This window comes from Pseudoliparis swirei, chromosome 20, assembly GCF_029220125.1.
Source record: "Pseudoliparis swirei isolate HS2019 ecotype Mariana Trench chromosome 20, NWPU_hadal_v1, whole genome shotgun sequence".
NCBI lineage: Eukaryota > Metazoa > Chordata > Actinopteri > Perciformes > Liparidae > Pseudoliparis > Pseudoliparis swirei.
In genome coordinates, this window is record NC_079407.1 from 5,712,900 (window position 1) to 5,727,029 (window position 14,130).

A 14,130-nucleotide genomic window follows, 5' to 3' on the forward strand; every position below is an offset into this window, starting at 1 on the left:
AGATGGTTGAGGGAGTCCATGACGCTGAACATTAGAAGAAGGCACGTCTCATGGATCCTCATCGCCCGCATTTTTCTAACTTTTTTCGAAAGAAAAGCCCAAAGGCGACGCTGGGGGAAATAGCAAGGGCTCATCCCTCCCTCGCCTCGCCCCGTCTCTCTGTCCATCAGCTGTGTTATCCTCTCACGGTGCCCGCTTTCACTTTTTGCAGCCTGTCACCACCTAGTAAAAGAGATCTTTATCATTCCAGAGAGGCTTGCAGTCCGCCACCACCAGCTCTCAGGTACACTTTACCCCTATTGGGTTTAAGTCACCTGAGGCAAGCATACAAAGGGCAGCCCGAGGTTGCACTAATGCCTTACATGTCTTCTTATCCCCGAATCTGCAGAGGATGGCGTGGAGGGCAAGAGGGAGGCAGGTGGGCAGGCTCAAGACTCCAAGGAATACTGTGCCTCAGATAAGGACATTGTGGAGGTGGTGAGGACAGAGTACGTGTACACGCGGCCTCCGCCCTGGTCCGACGTGCTGCCGACCATCCACATCATCACCCCCACATACAGTCGGCCGGTGCAGAAGGCGGAGCTGACGCGGCTGGCAAACACCTTCCTCCACGTCCCCAACCTGCACTGGATCCTGGTGGAGGACTCCCAGAGGAGGACGCCTCTCGTCACGCGGCTCCTCCGAGAAACGGGACTCAACTACACCCACCTCAACGTGGAGACGCCCAGGAACTACAAGCTGCGGGGGGACACGCGGGACCCCAGGATCCCCAGGGGGACGATGCAGAGGAATCTGGCCCTGCGGTGGCTGAGGGAGACCTTCAACGCCAACAGCAGCCAAGCGGGGATCGTCTACTTTGCAGACGACGACAACACATACAGCCTGGAGTTGTTTGAGGAGGTGAGAGAGACGCGGCACGCTCGTGTGTATTTTCATGCGTTCTTTGCAAAACTCTCACGAATTCGGCTTTCACACTGCGGGGGCGGCGTTATGCCACCGTCGACGAGTTTTGTGTGAAACGGACGGATCTTCAGCATCACGGAATCTGTGCGTGAACTGTGGATTTGTTGTGTTTTATAGATCCCAGTGTTACAAATGAAAATCATGACCCAATCATCTCTTGCTTAAGCCTTAATTAATAAGTATTTCCAACTTGAATCTTCTAAAGCAGGGGGGTCACACTCATTTTCACCGAGGGCCACACCAGCATCACGCCTGTCCTCAAAGGGCCGGTTGTAACTGTAACACTGTATAAACTACTCAAACATATTGTTAAATAACTCTTTGCATTTGATTATTGTTTATTTGAGTGTAGAAATATTGGACATGAGAACATTTCTCTAACAGTATAACATAAATCCATTTAATTTGAAACCTTCAAAATAAAAGCGCAGGTCTTAAATGTCTTTAAAAAAAGGTAATCAAATGTCTTTCAAGCCATCAGGTGCTTGTCACGGGGTGAGGCTCAGGTGCAGAGAAAGAGGCAGGACTCAAATGTGAATAACAAAAAGACTATTTAATGAGACAAAAGTTCCAAAAAAAGCAAAACGTCCAAAAGGGGGCAGGCAGGGAATCGGGGTCAGGGGAGGCAGGCAGGGTCAAACAGGCAGGTCAAGAATATCCAGCGCACAGGGAAGACGGAACCAAAGACAACAACTATAGAGCGTATTCACGTGACGTCAGCATCTCAATCGCGCCATCTTGGGGTCCCACTTATTAAATGTCAGAAGAAGTTGACCTGGCTATCGTGTCTGCTGTTTGATTATGCGAGAGCCCAGCAACCTCATGTCCTTCTGCATTACCAAAGAAAGTTTTCAGCGGTTGGAATTGAATATTCGCAACGCTTTTTTACCTGATTTTACTCGCTCAACCCTTTGTGGTTAATTCGCTAGTTACCCCTAGTTACCAGCACATAGCTCGGTCACATTCCTGTAAAACAGTTTTCATTTCCGCTATCGACCATGGGACATTAACAACTATTTCTGCGTTACACTTGTTGTAGAAATACCACATCAAGCGCCCCGTGTCTGGGTTCATATATGATCCGTAGTCGCACAGCTCCGCCTCCAGGACGAGTGTCTGGATGAAGCCGCTTCCAGCTCCTTCAGGACCAGCAGTGCCTGGCTGGCCGTACTGATGCTGTTCCCATGTAGCCAGTGTTTTATTTTACTTTGAAATGAATCACAGAGTAAAGGCAGACATCGCCCGACGGAGTTGCCATGTTCATTGCTTCCTCCCAAGTTTCCATCCACAGTTCCTTTTGCGCAAGTGAAAGACATTGATTTTTGCTCGGCGAAAAAAGCAAAAATAGATTATTGACGAGAGTGTGTCAATGGAAACGTGCCCACAACCCGATGTGTCAACAGAAACACATGAGAACAGTCCTAACGCTCATACGCCGAGTGAAGCCGAAGTAGATGACAAGTTGAAGTAATAGCCTGTCTTGTTGAGCTGATAAACCCATATTCTGAATCATTAGTCCCACATCCAACAATGAGGCACAGTACCATAATCACAAGGCACTGCAATTGTGTCTCCTTCAGGATATAATGGTCATTTCTAAAGAAGAGCGGCATGAAATAACACAAAACAATGCCGTGCATGGACCCCAACATGGCCGCCAAAGGTTCTTGTGGTCACGTGAGTGAATACGCTCTATAGACAACAATCCAACAGGAGACAAGGGAAAGACTGACACAATATATAGGGGGGGACCAGGTGTACGACATCAGACAGTAACGAGACAAGAGTGGCTGAGGGCAGGTGAAGGGAATTAAACAATCAAGACAGAGGAGACACAGAGGAGACATAGGAGACACGGAACATAGGAGAAACAGGGTGTTACATCAGGGGCCACATAAAATGATGTGGCGGGCCGTATTTGTCCGTTGATTTGTTCCCAGCAAAAACCCAGACGGCAGCCTGTTTAGAACGCGAGAGAGCTCAGCCGCCACTCGGCGACAAGAGGAGAGACTGGAATTGATCAGCGGGGCCAGCAATCAGTGAACCCTCATCAATATGTTCTGGTCATTGTGTGCAAAGATCCAGTAAAATAAAACTGACTGCCCAAATTAAAAATACGGTCTTGAGGAAAGAATGAGGCAGATGAAATAGTATTTTTGTGTTTTTGGGACAATAATTATTTTAATTGTCCCAATGATATTCTCTACTGTACATGTATACTCCTTTTAGAGTTGTATAGGAGAACAAAAACACACTAATAATAATCATAATAACTTTATTTATATAGCACCTTTAAAATCAAAGTTTACAAAGTGCTCTACAGAGAATCAAGGCAAAACAAGTAGAAGAGTAAGATACAAATATAAAATAAAAAAACAGACAAACTAAATTAGGGGAACCAAAGAACTGCATAAAAGGATGACATCACTTAAAAGCTGTTCTATAAAAATGGGTTTTAAGAAGTGATTTAAATGAATGTAACGAATTTAACAAATGTAAATGTTTACTTTATGGATAACATGACATCAAATATTTCATACTGCCCAGCCATATACTCTATACTCTACGGATCTGAGGTTTGTTATACAACTATGAATTCACTGTAACTTGGAGCATTTCTTTTGGGCTCTTAACAAGCACAGTGATCCGGGGCTGTTGGAGAGACGTTTGGCCATGTGCTTTAATCAGTACATCTCAGGCCATCCATCTCCACAGCAGGTGAATTACCTGGCCTGCTATGTATTCGCCTCAAGTCTTGTTAGTCGTGCAGACGGGGTCCGAAGTAAATGGAGCGTCGGGTATTGACGGGGCCTGTCATTACCTTTCTCTGAGAGTGCTCCGTCTCCCTCAGAGGCCCTCCATCACCTCCCACGGGCCTATTTATGGGTCAGAGTAACGGAGGGGGAAAGAGAGAGGGAGGGATAGAAAAAGAAGAAAAAAATGCGATAAAAAGAGGAGTTGACAGACAGAAAGCAGAGAGTAGGACGCTACTACAAGAGCTTGGTGACACCAGAGGAAAGATTCAGTCATTTTCTGACACTATAGTAAATATTCAAACAGCTCAAGAACCATAGACTGTAGACAATTTAAGTCTCCAGTGTGGAGACGAGGCTCCGTATGTTAGAAATAGACTCATCATTTTCTCCCGGTTAATCTTAAATCATCTCATCAATTCATTTTGGGAAATTGAAATACATTTCTACTCTGATGATAGGACACATTTAAAAGGAATTAGAGCTGGTTACGTAATGACGAGCTGTCAGCATCACAACAAATGAAAATATATGTAATTCATGCCGTGGCTATCAGTGGCTCTGGCACATCAAAATGAAGTACATATAAATTTGGTCATGCCGTAATGAAAAAACATATATATTAATTTAGTTTCTCACTGTTAAAGGGCACCACTGTCAAGAACTTGAATCATTGAGACTTCGTAGGAAAAGTGTTTTGCTGTTTAGCATATGTTATTTCTAACGAACACTCTACTCTGTTCTCACTTTCAACCTTTAAGGATGAATGTCAACAGCATAAATCAAGTAGAACTTAGCGATCACCGACTCAGAGCGTCTGCAGTGAGGCTGCATGATAATCAATATTTTGACTATTGGTGCTTCCATAATATATCTACACGCTAGATATCTTTGAGAAACTATCATAATTGTCGGGAGTTAAGCTTTATAATGGATCCACACACGTGAAAAGTGATATAACACCCTGCTATACTTAATCTGTTTAAAAATCACTTTATTTGGAATTTAGCATAATTCTGCATAATGCTGCATAACTCTGATTTAAACGCAAAGACTCCTCCAATGGCAGCAATGGACGCCGAATCCGTTCCGTTGCTTTCTCTCTGCACCCTTAAGGACCGATTAATACCTGGATGCCTGCCGCCTTTACTCTGTGTTTTTTTTTTGTGGATTTCTTTTCTTTGTTTTGCTTCTCCGAGTCACGGCCACTTTGTCTCCGAAGGCCTCTCGCTGAGCGGAGCGAGGGATGGATCTCAAACGCTCAAACAAGCATTCAAATAAAACTGGAGCCACAGTGAACGAAACCAAACAACAAAACACACATATTCACCAAGAACAATATTCCCGCTTGCTTGGGATCCAGAAGAAGAGGCGTGTGTGTCTATTTCCCTCTGGCTGTTCCCTCTAGAGATGGGCTGTCAAACTCATTTTCCCCGTGTGCCACATAAAATATATAAACTACTCCCGAACATATTGTTAAATAACTCTTTGCATTTAATACTTGTTTATTTGTGTACAAATATTGTACATAAGAAAAAGTCTCTAATATTATCACGTAAATCCATTTATTTGAAACCTTCAAAATAAAAGCTTGGGATATTTTTCTTAAATTTCTTTAAGAAAAGGGGATTGTATGTCTTTCAAGCCGTCAGGGGACACATTAAATGACGTAGCGGTCCAGATTTGGACCCGCGGGCCTCTAGAGGCAGCGGCCGGAATACTCCTTTTCACATTGTCAGACGGGAAAGTGACAAACCTCGTCACATTGCCCACAGTAAGACCGATGCATGCTTTGACACCCAGATCTCACTGAGACCGAACGTCCTGCCAAATCCCCCCCCCCCCCCCGCCCGCCCCAAAAGCTCAAATCCACAGATTCCCATAAGCCCCCCCAGCCCACTTCATGCTGTTCACACTCTGCGGCTGTCTGATCCCCTGAACTGACCACACAGAAACCCATCACAGATTACACTCCCCAATCTAATACAGCGGATCATGTGCAAATGGTCCTTTGTATGTGATTTGCACACACATTTAAAATACACAATGCGTGCCATTCACAAATACACACTTAGAAACAGGCTTACATTGCAAATATAGATAGACACGTTTTATATGCACGTAATAACTATACTTATACTATATAAACACATACTAGATACAGTACATACACTTGCACATTTATATTTAAATGGACCTTCCCCCGTCGAGGCACGGGCGTTATTATTTCTGCTGCATTGAGTTTGCCGTTTTCCTGTTCCCGCGTTGTGGAAATACACATTTTATGACTGCAGCCCTTCTCGAATTGGCGAAGGCTAACTTGAGAAAAAAAGAGCGGCGAGATCGCTTGAAGATTAAGAGAGTAAGAGTAAAGAATCTCCTCGGCCAACCGGCGACTGGAGCCGCTTTCTCTAATGGCTTGGCTCCTTCGAAGATGGTGTCTAATTATTCAATTCAATTCAATTCAGTTTATTTGTATAGCCCAATTTCACAAATTACAAATCCATCAGGCAGATGGCGGTGGGGAGGAGGAGTGGGAGTCTCCATCAGGCAGATAGGATTATGCCCGTCTCATGGGGTCCCGATGACCCATGAGACGTAAAGTCAAAGACTTATCCTTAAGGAGAGAAAAAAGGAGATAGGTCTCAGTGCATCCCCTAAAACCCCCCAGCTATAAGCCTATACAAAGAGGAGGGTCTAGTCTACTCTTAAACGAGGTGACTGTGTCTGCTCTGACTGAAATTTGAAGCTGGTTCCATAAAAAGAGGAGCTTGATAACTAAAGGCTCTGGCTCCATTCTACTAGTCCCGCATTTAGTGAGCGTAGCTCTCTGTGGGGCAAATATGGTGACAAGGATTTGCTTTACGGGGAGTTAAAGGACAAGTCCCGATCAAAGATATTTGTCTGAGTTTAACATCAAGAGTTGCAGGTCATCCATGAACAAGACCAGGACAGAAAGGCAAAACGCCTTTAAGCAGCCTCGGGATGGGGTCCAAGAGACAGGTAGGAAAATCCCTCCATTATGTCATTGTAGAGCAGCTGTTGAACAATGTATGTGATCTGCTTTCCTCTCGCAGGGGGGGGGTCAATATTCACTGGATGAATAATAGCTGCAGCTCTAAAAGGCCCTCCGTCCACACTCTGCTGTAAAGCTGGCAGCCGACGCTCAAACACGGTGTATTTTTCACATGGCTAATTTGTCTCTCTTTCCCGTTTTCTCCTCTCGCTATAGATGAGATCCACTCGGAAAGTTTCCGTGTGGCCCGTGGCCTTTGTGGGGGGCTTGCGGTACGAGTCCCCCAAGGTCAACGCAGCTGGGAAGGTCTACGGCTGGAAGACGGTGTTCGACCCCCATCGGCCGTTTGCCATCGACATGGCCGGCTTCGCCATCAACCTGAGGCTCATCCTCTTCAAGCCTCAGGCGTATTTTAAGCTCCGCGGGGTGAAGGGAGGATACCAGGAGAGCAGTTTGCTCCGGGAGCTCGTTACACTCAACGACCTGGAGCCCAAAGCAGCCAATTGCACGAAGGTAATCCCCTTCGTCAACGCCGTTGGGCCCCTTGAAATGGTTTTTGAAGGAAGCGGATTCAGGTCTCAGTTACAAGTTTAAGATTAAAAAAATTAGAGATCTGACTCGAGTAAAAACACAAACGTTTCATCAGCAAAATGTAGCTTCACTATTTTGAGTAAAAATAGTCATTCTGTATTCAATAATAGGATGCTTGAGTGTGTGATCTGCATTTTGCTTCTTTTCTCTATAGATAAGATAACTCAAAGTGAACTCTGAATTCTGAGACATAACTTTTCTCTAACTGTTTGTGAAATATTAGAGAAATTGATCACTTTGGGCCTTCAACTGTTATTTTGATTGAACTATCTGAGATGTTTTGAGGGAAAGATCTCCCTACTAGAAAATGCATTTCCTGCTGAAAATGTTTTGGAATGCTAACATTTGAATTTGTGAAGCTGACATATAAAAGACAATAGCTGAACATAGCAGAAAATGGCTGAAAATAGCTGAAAAATATACAGTAATACATGAGGGCTATGTGAACATTACAACAATTAAATGATTGAATTAGCTAAAAAATATGAAGATACTGTAAGCTTTTTAAAGTTGAAGATTTACTACATCGGATCTAATGAATTAAAAATACATAACATTATTTAAAGATAAGGTGAAACATTTGAAATATGAAAGGTCATACATAACCCTCTAGCCCTGAAGAAGCTTAATTTTTTAATATTTGAACGATTTCTGAAGCTGAACATATGAAGGAAGAGAAGAGGTACAAAAAACACCGAAGGAATAGAAGATGAATAAGTTTAAATAAAGATTACAAGAACAATCGTTGGACTGCTAAACTTTCCAACTAATGACTGCTTTTTGTAAAAGGTCACACGTCAAACAGGTTGGGAACAACTAGTTCAATATTTTATAGTAGATTGTATTTCATAGGCTTATTATATCTATTTTGATTGTAAAATACAGCTGTAGAATACATGTAATATATGTAATTTTCAATATAAGAGTAGAGGTGAAAAGCAGAGATGGCAATATACCTCCCACCACCTGCTGTAGCATAAACCAAAAACATAACCATGATACGCTCTTGCATGCTGAACCATCTTCTTAAGATATGTTTACGTCTAATTCAGATCCAGAGGGAGGAAACAGAAATATACCACAATCATATTTTTTATGAGATGATATGAGAATGCTGGGATTGATAATCTGACCTAACTATCTGCAAGACAGTCAATTAGCAACATTTTTCTAATTTTCTTAAAGTGTTTAAATATTTCTTTAAAAGACAACTAAATGTAATTGAACAACAGCACTTTCCTGATATGGAGAACTTATTTAATATGTAATTGCAACTCTACATTATCTTTTCATTGCTCATCAGTCAAGGGCATATGACGATGAAGCCTCCGGAGCCGATGTCCTCCCCAGTGTTCCTCTTCAGGGCAATCCAGTCATTTCACTTGACAAAGGAAAATCTATAAAAACAGTTGTTGCTGAAAAGTTGCACATTATTACCTTCGCATTGAAAATGCGGAAGGTTATGTTTTGATCGGCATTTATTTATTTAGTTATTTGTTTGCGTGTTACTCGCATAACTAAAAAAGTGTTAAACCGAATCGCATGAAATATGGTGGGATGATTGGTTATTATCCGGGGACCATTGCATTAGATTTTGGGATCGACCGGGTCAAAGGTCAAAGGTCAATGTCATGAAAAGGTCAACATCTTCTTTTTACCATAGCGCGGTCAATTTTTATCCAATTGGCATGCAACTAATGCCAAAATGTTGTGATATGCGAAGGTATGCGCTCTACCGAGTGCCCGTTCTAGTTGATTATATTTCTCACTTTTGCGCATACATAAACACACACATACATATTCCAGTCCCAGGCTCCAGGGTATAGCAGCAGTGCCCACTCCACCATTCCTATTTACGACCCTTGGCCCACATGGGGGTCACATCACTAAGCCTCTCCTTGGGCAACGAGGAGTCAGCCAGAGGGCTGTAGCTAGCCAGGATCCGTACGCACACACACACACACACACACACACACACACACACAAAGAGAGGGTAAAGGAAGGAAGAGAGATAATTTTAGCCAGCTTTTTCTCCTGCTCTCCCACAGCCTTTCAGAGGGATAAATGAAAAGAGGGGAATTCAGGGAACGGCTAAAAGAGCCGAATTGGAGTTGGGAGAAACGGGGAGGTATAGGGCCTGTCACACTGATTACAGATGAGAGCGGGGCTGAAGGGCGGGAGGGGAAGAGGAAGAGGAAGGAACGAAACGGAACGTCGTGCATGGGCATCTCTCTTCCTTATAATCTAGCACTTCCGATGCAAGTGACTATTAACCTCCCCCTACACCTGAGCAAAGTAGGAGTGGGCTCAAACACTACCCATGCATAATTCATGGCCGCTTGCCACGGCGAGATGAAAGTGAAGAGGGTTCCAACACAGCGAGGAGCAGGGGAAATTAGCTTGGCTCCTCTTCATTTCCTCCTCCCCTGTTTCCAGTGCCGAGCTTTTTTTTCCCTGGATGTTTGTGCAAATGAACCCAATCTGAGGGCTCAGTGGCACGCTAGTGTACCCAGAGGAACTGTTCAAAGAACTGCAGGGCCACTGCGTCGAGGCGAAAGCTCTTCCCTCTCCCTTCTGACGCAGGGTTCACGCTCAAGTAGCTTCTCACACACAGACGGCGCCGTGGCGGCGTGTGTGTGTGCGTGTGTGTGTGTGTGTGTGTGTGTGTGTGTGTGTGTGTGTGTGTGAGAGAAGCAAGAACCAGAATCGACCATTTAGAAGAACATGAGGCCGAGCGGGAGCTGAAAGGGAGAGCGGGCTCCACGACTGCATTAAGGGAACAGCGTGGTACCGATGTTGTTGTTGTTGTTTATGTGTGCGTTTGTTTTCCTCACCAGATCCTTGTTTGGCACACGAGAACGGAGAAGCCCGTGCTTGTGAACGAGGGGAAAAAGGGATTCACGGACCCCAATGTGGAGATTTGACCGCTTCCCCTCGGACCACGGTAATTAATAACATGTTATTTAGAAAGAGCTTTTTATTGTAGGTCAAATTATAATGTTCACCGTTGCTTATTTAAGTGTCACATTGTGCGTCTCTGATTTCTGCCGGGGCACAATTGCAGCAGCTGGTGTCCATTATTAAATGCTACTTCTAAAACTAAAAACGGGCACTCGGTAGAGCGCATACCTTCGCATATCACAAGATTGGGCATTGAATTATGAACATTTTGGCATTAGTTGCATGCCAATTGGATATAAATTGGTAAAAAGAAGATTTTGACCTTTTCATGACCTTGACCTTTGACCCGATCGATCCCAAAATCTAATCAAATGGTCCCCGGATAATAACCAATCATCCCACCGATTTTCATGCGATTCGGTTTAATACTTTTTGTGTTATGCGAATAACACGCATACAAATAAATAAATAAATACACGGCGATCAAAACATAACCTTCCGCATTTTCAATGCGAAGGTAATAAACAGTTTACATTGACTTAATTCAGGCGTATTAGCTTATCTTAATCCTTTCTATTGCAGGTGGTTGGCCTTGGACCTGCGGAGGAAGAAAGCGGCGAGTCTCTTGATAAAGTGCGACCAGCGCTCATGTCTTAATCATCAGAAGAAGAAGAAGAAGAAGAAGAAGAAGAAGAAGAAGAAATGAAATTGGGGCCTATGGTGGGGGATTTAATCCTCTTGACTGAATCTGACATTTAAAAAAGAATATGGACTAAAACAGTACAGACGGTACCATATTAAAGCACAGATGAAGTAAGAGGCGGAGGTTAATTGTCAGGTCTGCGGCTGAAGAGGCGGGGTCAGCGCGGAAAGACGCGACCGGCACCTTCGCAGTACGGCGGCCCGACAGAAGAGAGACAGCACAATGTGTCACGCGTACAGCCAGCGGAACCAACCAAACAAGCAGGTTCAAGAATATCCTTCACCTCAAAGACACGAAGGAAAGAAAACACACACACACACACACACACACATTGCCCGGATCTGCACGTGATTCAAGAGAGAAATGTGGATTTTAAGGGACGCAGTGCGGTCGCCATCATCAGCCGGGATCTAAAAAAATGCGAGTCGAAGAACAAATAATGTCTTTTGTGGGTTTTTCCTTTGCGCAATCTGTACAAAAAGATAGCAAGGGAAAGAATGCTCTTTTGATAACTCTAAATGTTTGCTTTAATTTAACTGAATCAGTTTGGGTGTTTCACGAGCACTTGACTTGCTATTTCAATACTACTGACTCGTACATGCATTAATCTCTGGGTTATCATTGTTCATCTGATGGTGTCATTATAACTCATGCATCTAAGCCATGAAGAGAGACTGCTGTTTTAAAATTAACCCCTTTTAGTGCAATATCCTGACACGCCCTGGCACTTACACAAACACACAAATGATGTCCCTCCGTGTAAATAGTAATTCGACATGAGAACAATCGGATGACTGATGATAGATTTTGACAAAAGCATTGTACTTACTGTATTTATATGTAAAAAAACAAACTAAAAACAAAGTCTCCTCTATCGTCCCCCTGGTGATCTCCTGACAACGACACACACATCAAGGCACAGGTTCACACTGTAGGTTCAACACATGGAAAGAGTAATAGCACATCACCAATTTTATTTGGTAATCGTGACACATTCATAGACGCATAGACAAGAACGAAAAATCAGCTACAAGTTAAACTCACGGATGTCGACCTCGTCAGCTTTCATAAAAATGGTAATTTGGGACTTTTGCAGGGAGAAATGTGTCATTTTAGAGCTAATATTTCCCCTCGTCTATGCACGCTCATATATGTCCACACGCCACCTGTTAATATGCATCGAAGCCCGAGAATTAGATTTTCACTCGGCTAGTCCGCCCCTGTCCTCTCTAAGAAATATAGACCTTGCTGTGATGTGAAGGAGACACAATCAATACAGATGCTCCGGCTACATCTGCTTGACTTTTAATACAGCTCACCCACCAGCAGCTGGTGAAGGTTACGAAGGATAGATTTCAAATAATTTATGCACGGCCCTGAAATACATGTGTGTTTTATGAAAACTTTAGCTTCCGCGTACGAGATGAGAGAATAAGAGGTGCTCTCAAATCGATAGGCGGCTAAAGAAAAGCACAAAAAACGACTCCTGTTTTTGCTAATGATTTTACCGGCAGCGTTGACGCGCCGCGCCCTCTTCAGTATTGTGGATTTATGTCTCATGGTTTTTATTGGTATTACGATCCATCTCTTGTACATTAACTGGATCGCAGAAGAGCGCCCCCCCCCCACACACACCCCTCTCACGATAGACATCAGCAGCTATGACGCTGTACATCTTAACACTGTCACCAAGTTATTACACACCTCTGGTAAGAGAATATCCCCTCTACTTGATAAATCATCCGTCTAGTGCAATACGCAGTGCCGGTTCTTATCTGACATCGCCCGGCAGAAGTAGCTGGAGATAATTCAAACACTGAGCCTTTGTACTGTTGCCAGATTATCTGTGTGCACCCCCGGCCCCTTCAACACACACACACACACACAACCCAAAACACACGCCTGCAGTATGAAAACGTACAAAGACGTTACGGCCTCTCGGATGGGGAAAACAGTGCTATTACATATTTCTTTTAGAATATGATAAGATACACATTTAGGCAAAGGCTGTGTTATAATCTCTCATCCGACTGGCTGTTTTCATTGACTGCATGATATAACACCGCACAGGGACCGGCCATGGAGGTCACACAGACTATCTTTGGATTTGTTCTCGACTCTTCGACTCGCCTCCCATTATTTATTTAAAAAGAAATCAAATTTAATATATTTATTCATGTATTTATTTCAAGTGAGGATGTGCATTTGAATCATAGCGGTGTTTGCCCTTGAATCTGTATTTTCTAACTGCGAGAGAGAGAAAAAAGCATGCGCACAAACAGTAGATTGTACCCATAGATTATCTTACAGATCAATCATAGGGTTGTGCTGTCAACAGGCACACACACACACACGCACGCACGTGCACACACACTGTCTTCTTTATAGCATTGCTGTTGATCTAAGTTCTGCTTGAGTGGTCATTATCGACTTTTAATCTAAATAACTGAATCCACCTGAATTGTTTTAAGTGCTGAAACAAATTAAGAGTAAAACACACACCAGCATTTAAAAGACTTAATTTGAACACTACAGGTTGTCTTGAAATTGCATATGTTATGTATCATTTTCCTTCCAAACGAAACTAAACTCTTATCTTACGTTGCTCTTGTCAAAATGCAAGCAAACACACGTTGGGGTGGACCGTCTGCAGGTCAGCATGTGATTGGTCGGTCTGTGGTTTTAATCGATGTGGTGTTTCCTGAAGCAGCAGAACAAATCAAAAGGGCTTCACCTTGAAAGTGTGTTACAATGTGTGTCGGACATCTGATATGGCATGTTTCTGACTTCAACAGCTGACGTATCAAGCAATATCTAACGCTCACGAGTTTTTGATCTGCTAGAAGCAACCTACCGATACAACAGCGTGAGCAGTGCAGGTTATTCCGTGTTTATTGTCGGTAAAACGAGCATCCCCCCCCCCCCCCCTGAGGGGCTTCTCGAAGGCACAACACACACACAAGTCCTCTCTGTTCCCTCATCTCCACTGTCATCCCCCCCAGCCTCATGTGATTCACATTGTATGCATGTGACTCTTATACGGTTGTTTATTTGCCACAGCAATTCTGTCTCAGAGGAAGATGTTAGTTGAATCAAGAGAAATAAATAACTGAGAAGAACCTCACTTGTGTCTGAATGCTGTGTGGTGCCTTTCATACATCTGGCATTTTGATATTGTGAACCAGTGGCTGCATAAAAAAAAG

General features: G+C 43.5%; 1 protein-coding gene across 1 annotated transcript in view; it reads left to right on the top strand.

Moving 5' to 3' along the window:
* b3gat1a (beta-1,3-glucuronyltransferase 1 (glucuronosyltransferase P) a) overlaps window positions 1-14,035 on the top strand; it is a 44,628-nt gene extending 30,593 nt beyond the window's left edge. The window contains exons 4-7 of the mRNA XM_056442017.1: window positions 389-900; window positions 6,949-7,245; window positions 10,161-10,267; window positions 10,807-14,035. Coding sequence (XP_056297992.1) covers window positions 389-900; window positions 6,949-7,245; window positions 10,161-10,247 — 896 coding nt within the window. The 3' untranslated portion in view covers window positions 10,248-10,267; window positions 10,807-14,035. The remainder of the gene's footprint in view (window positions 1-388; window positions 901-6,948; window positions 7,246-10,160; window positions 10,268-10,806) is intronic.
* The last annotated feature ends 95 nt before the right edge of the window (window positions 14,036-14,130 follow it).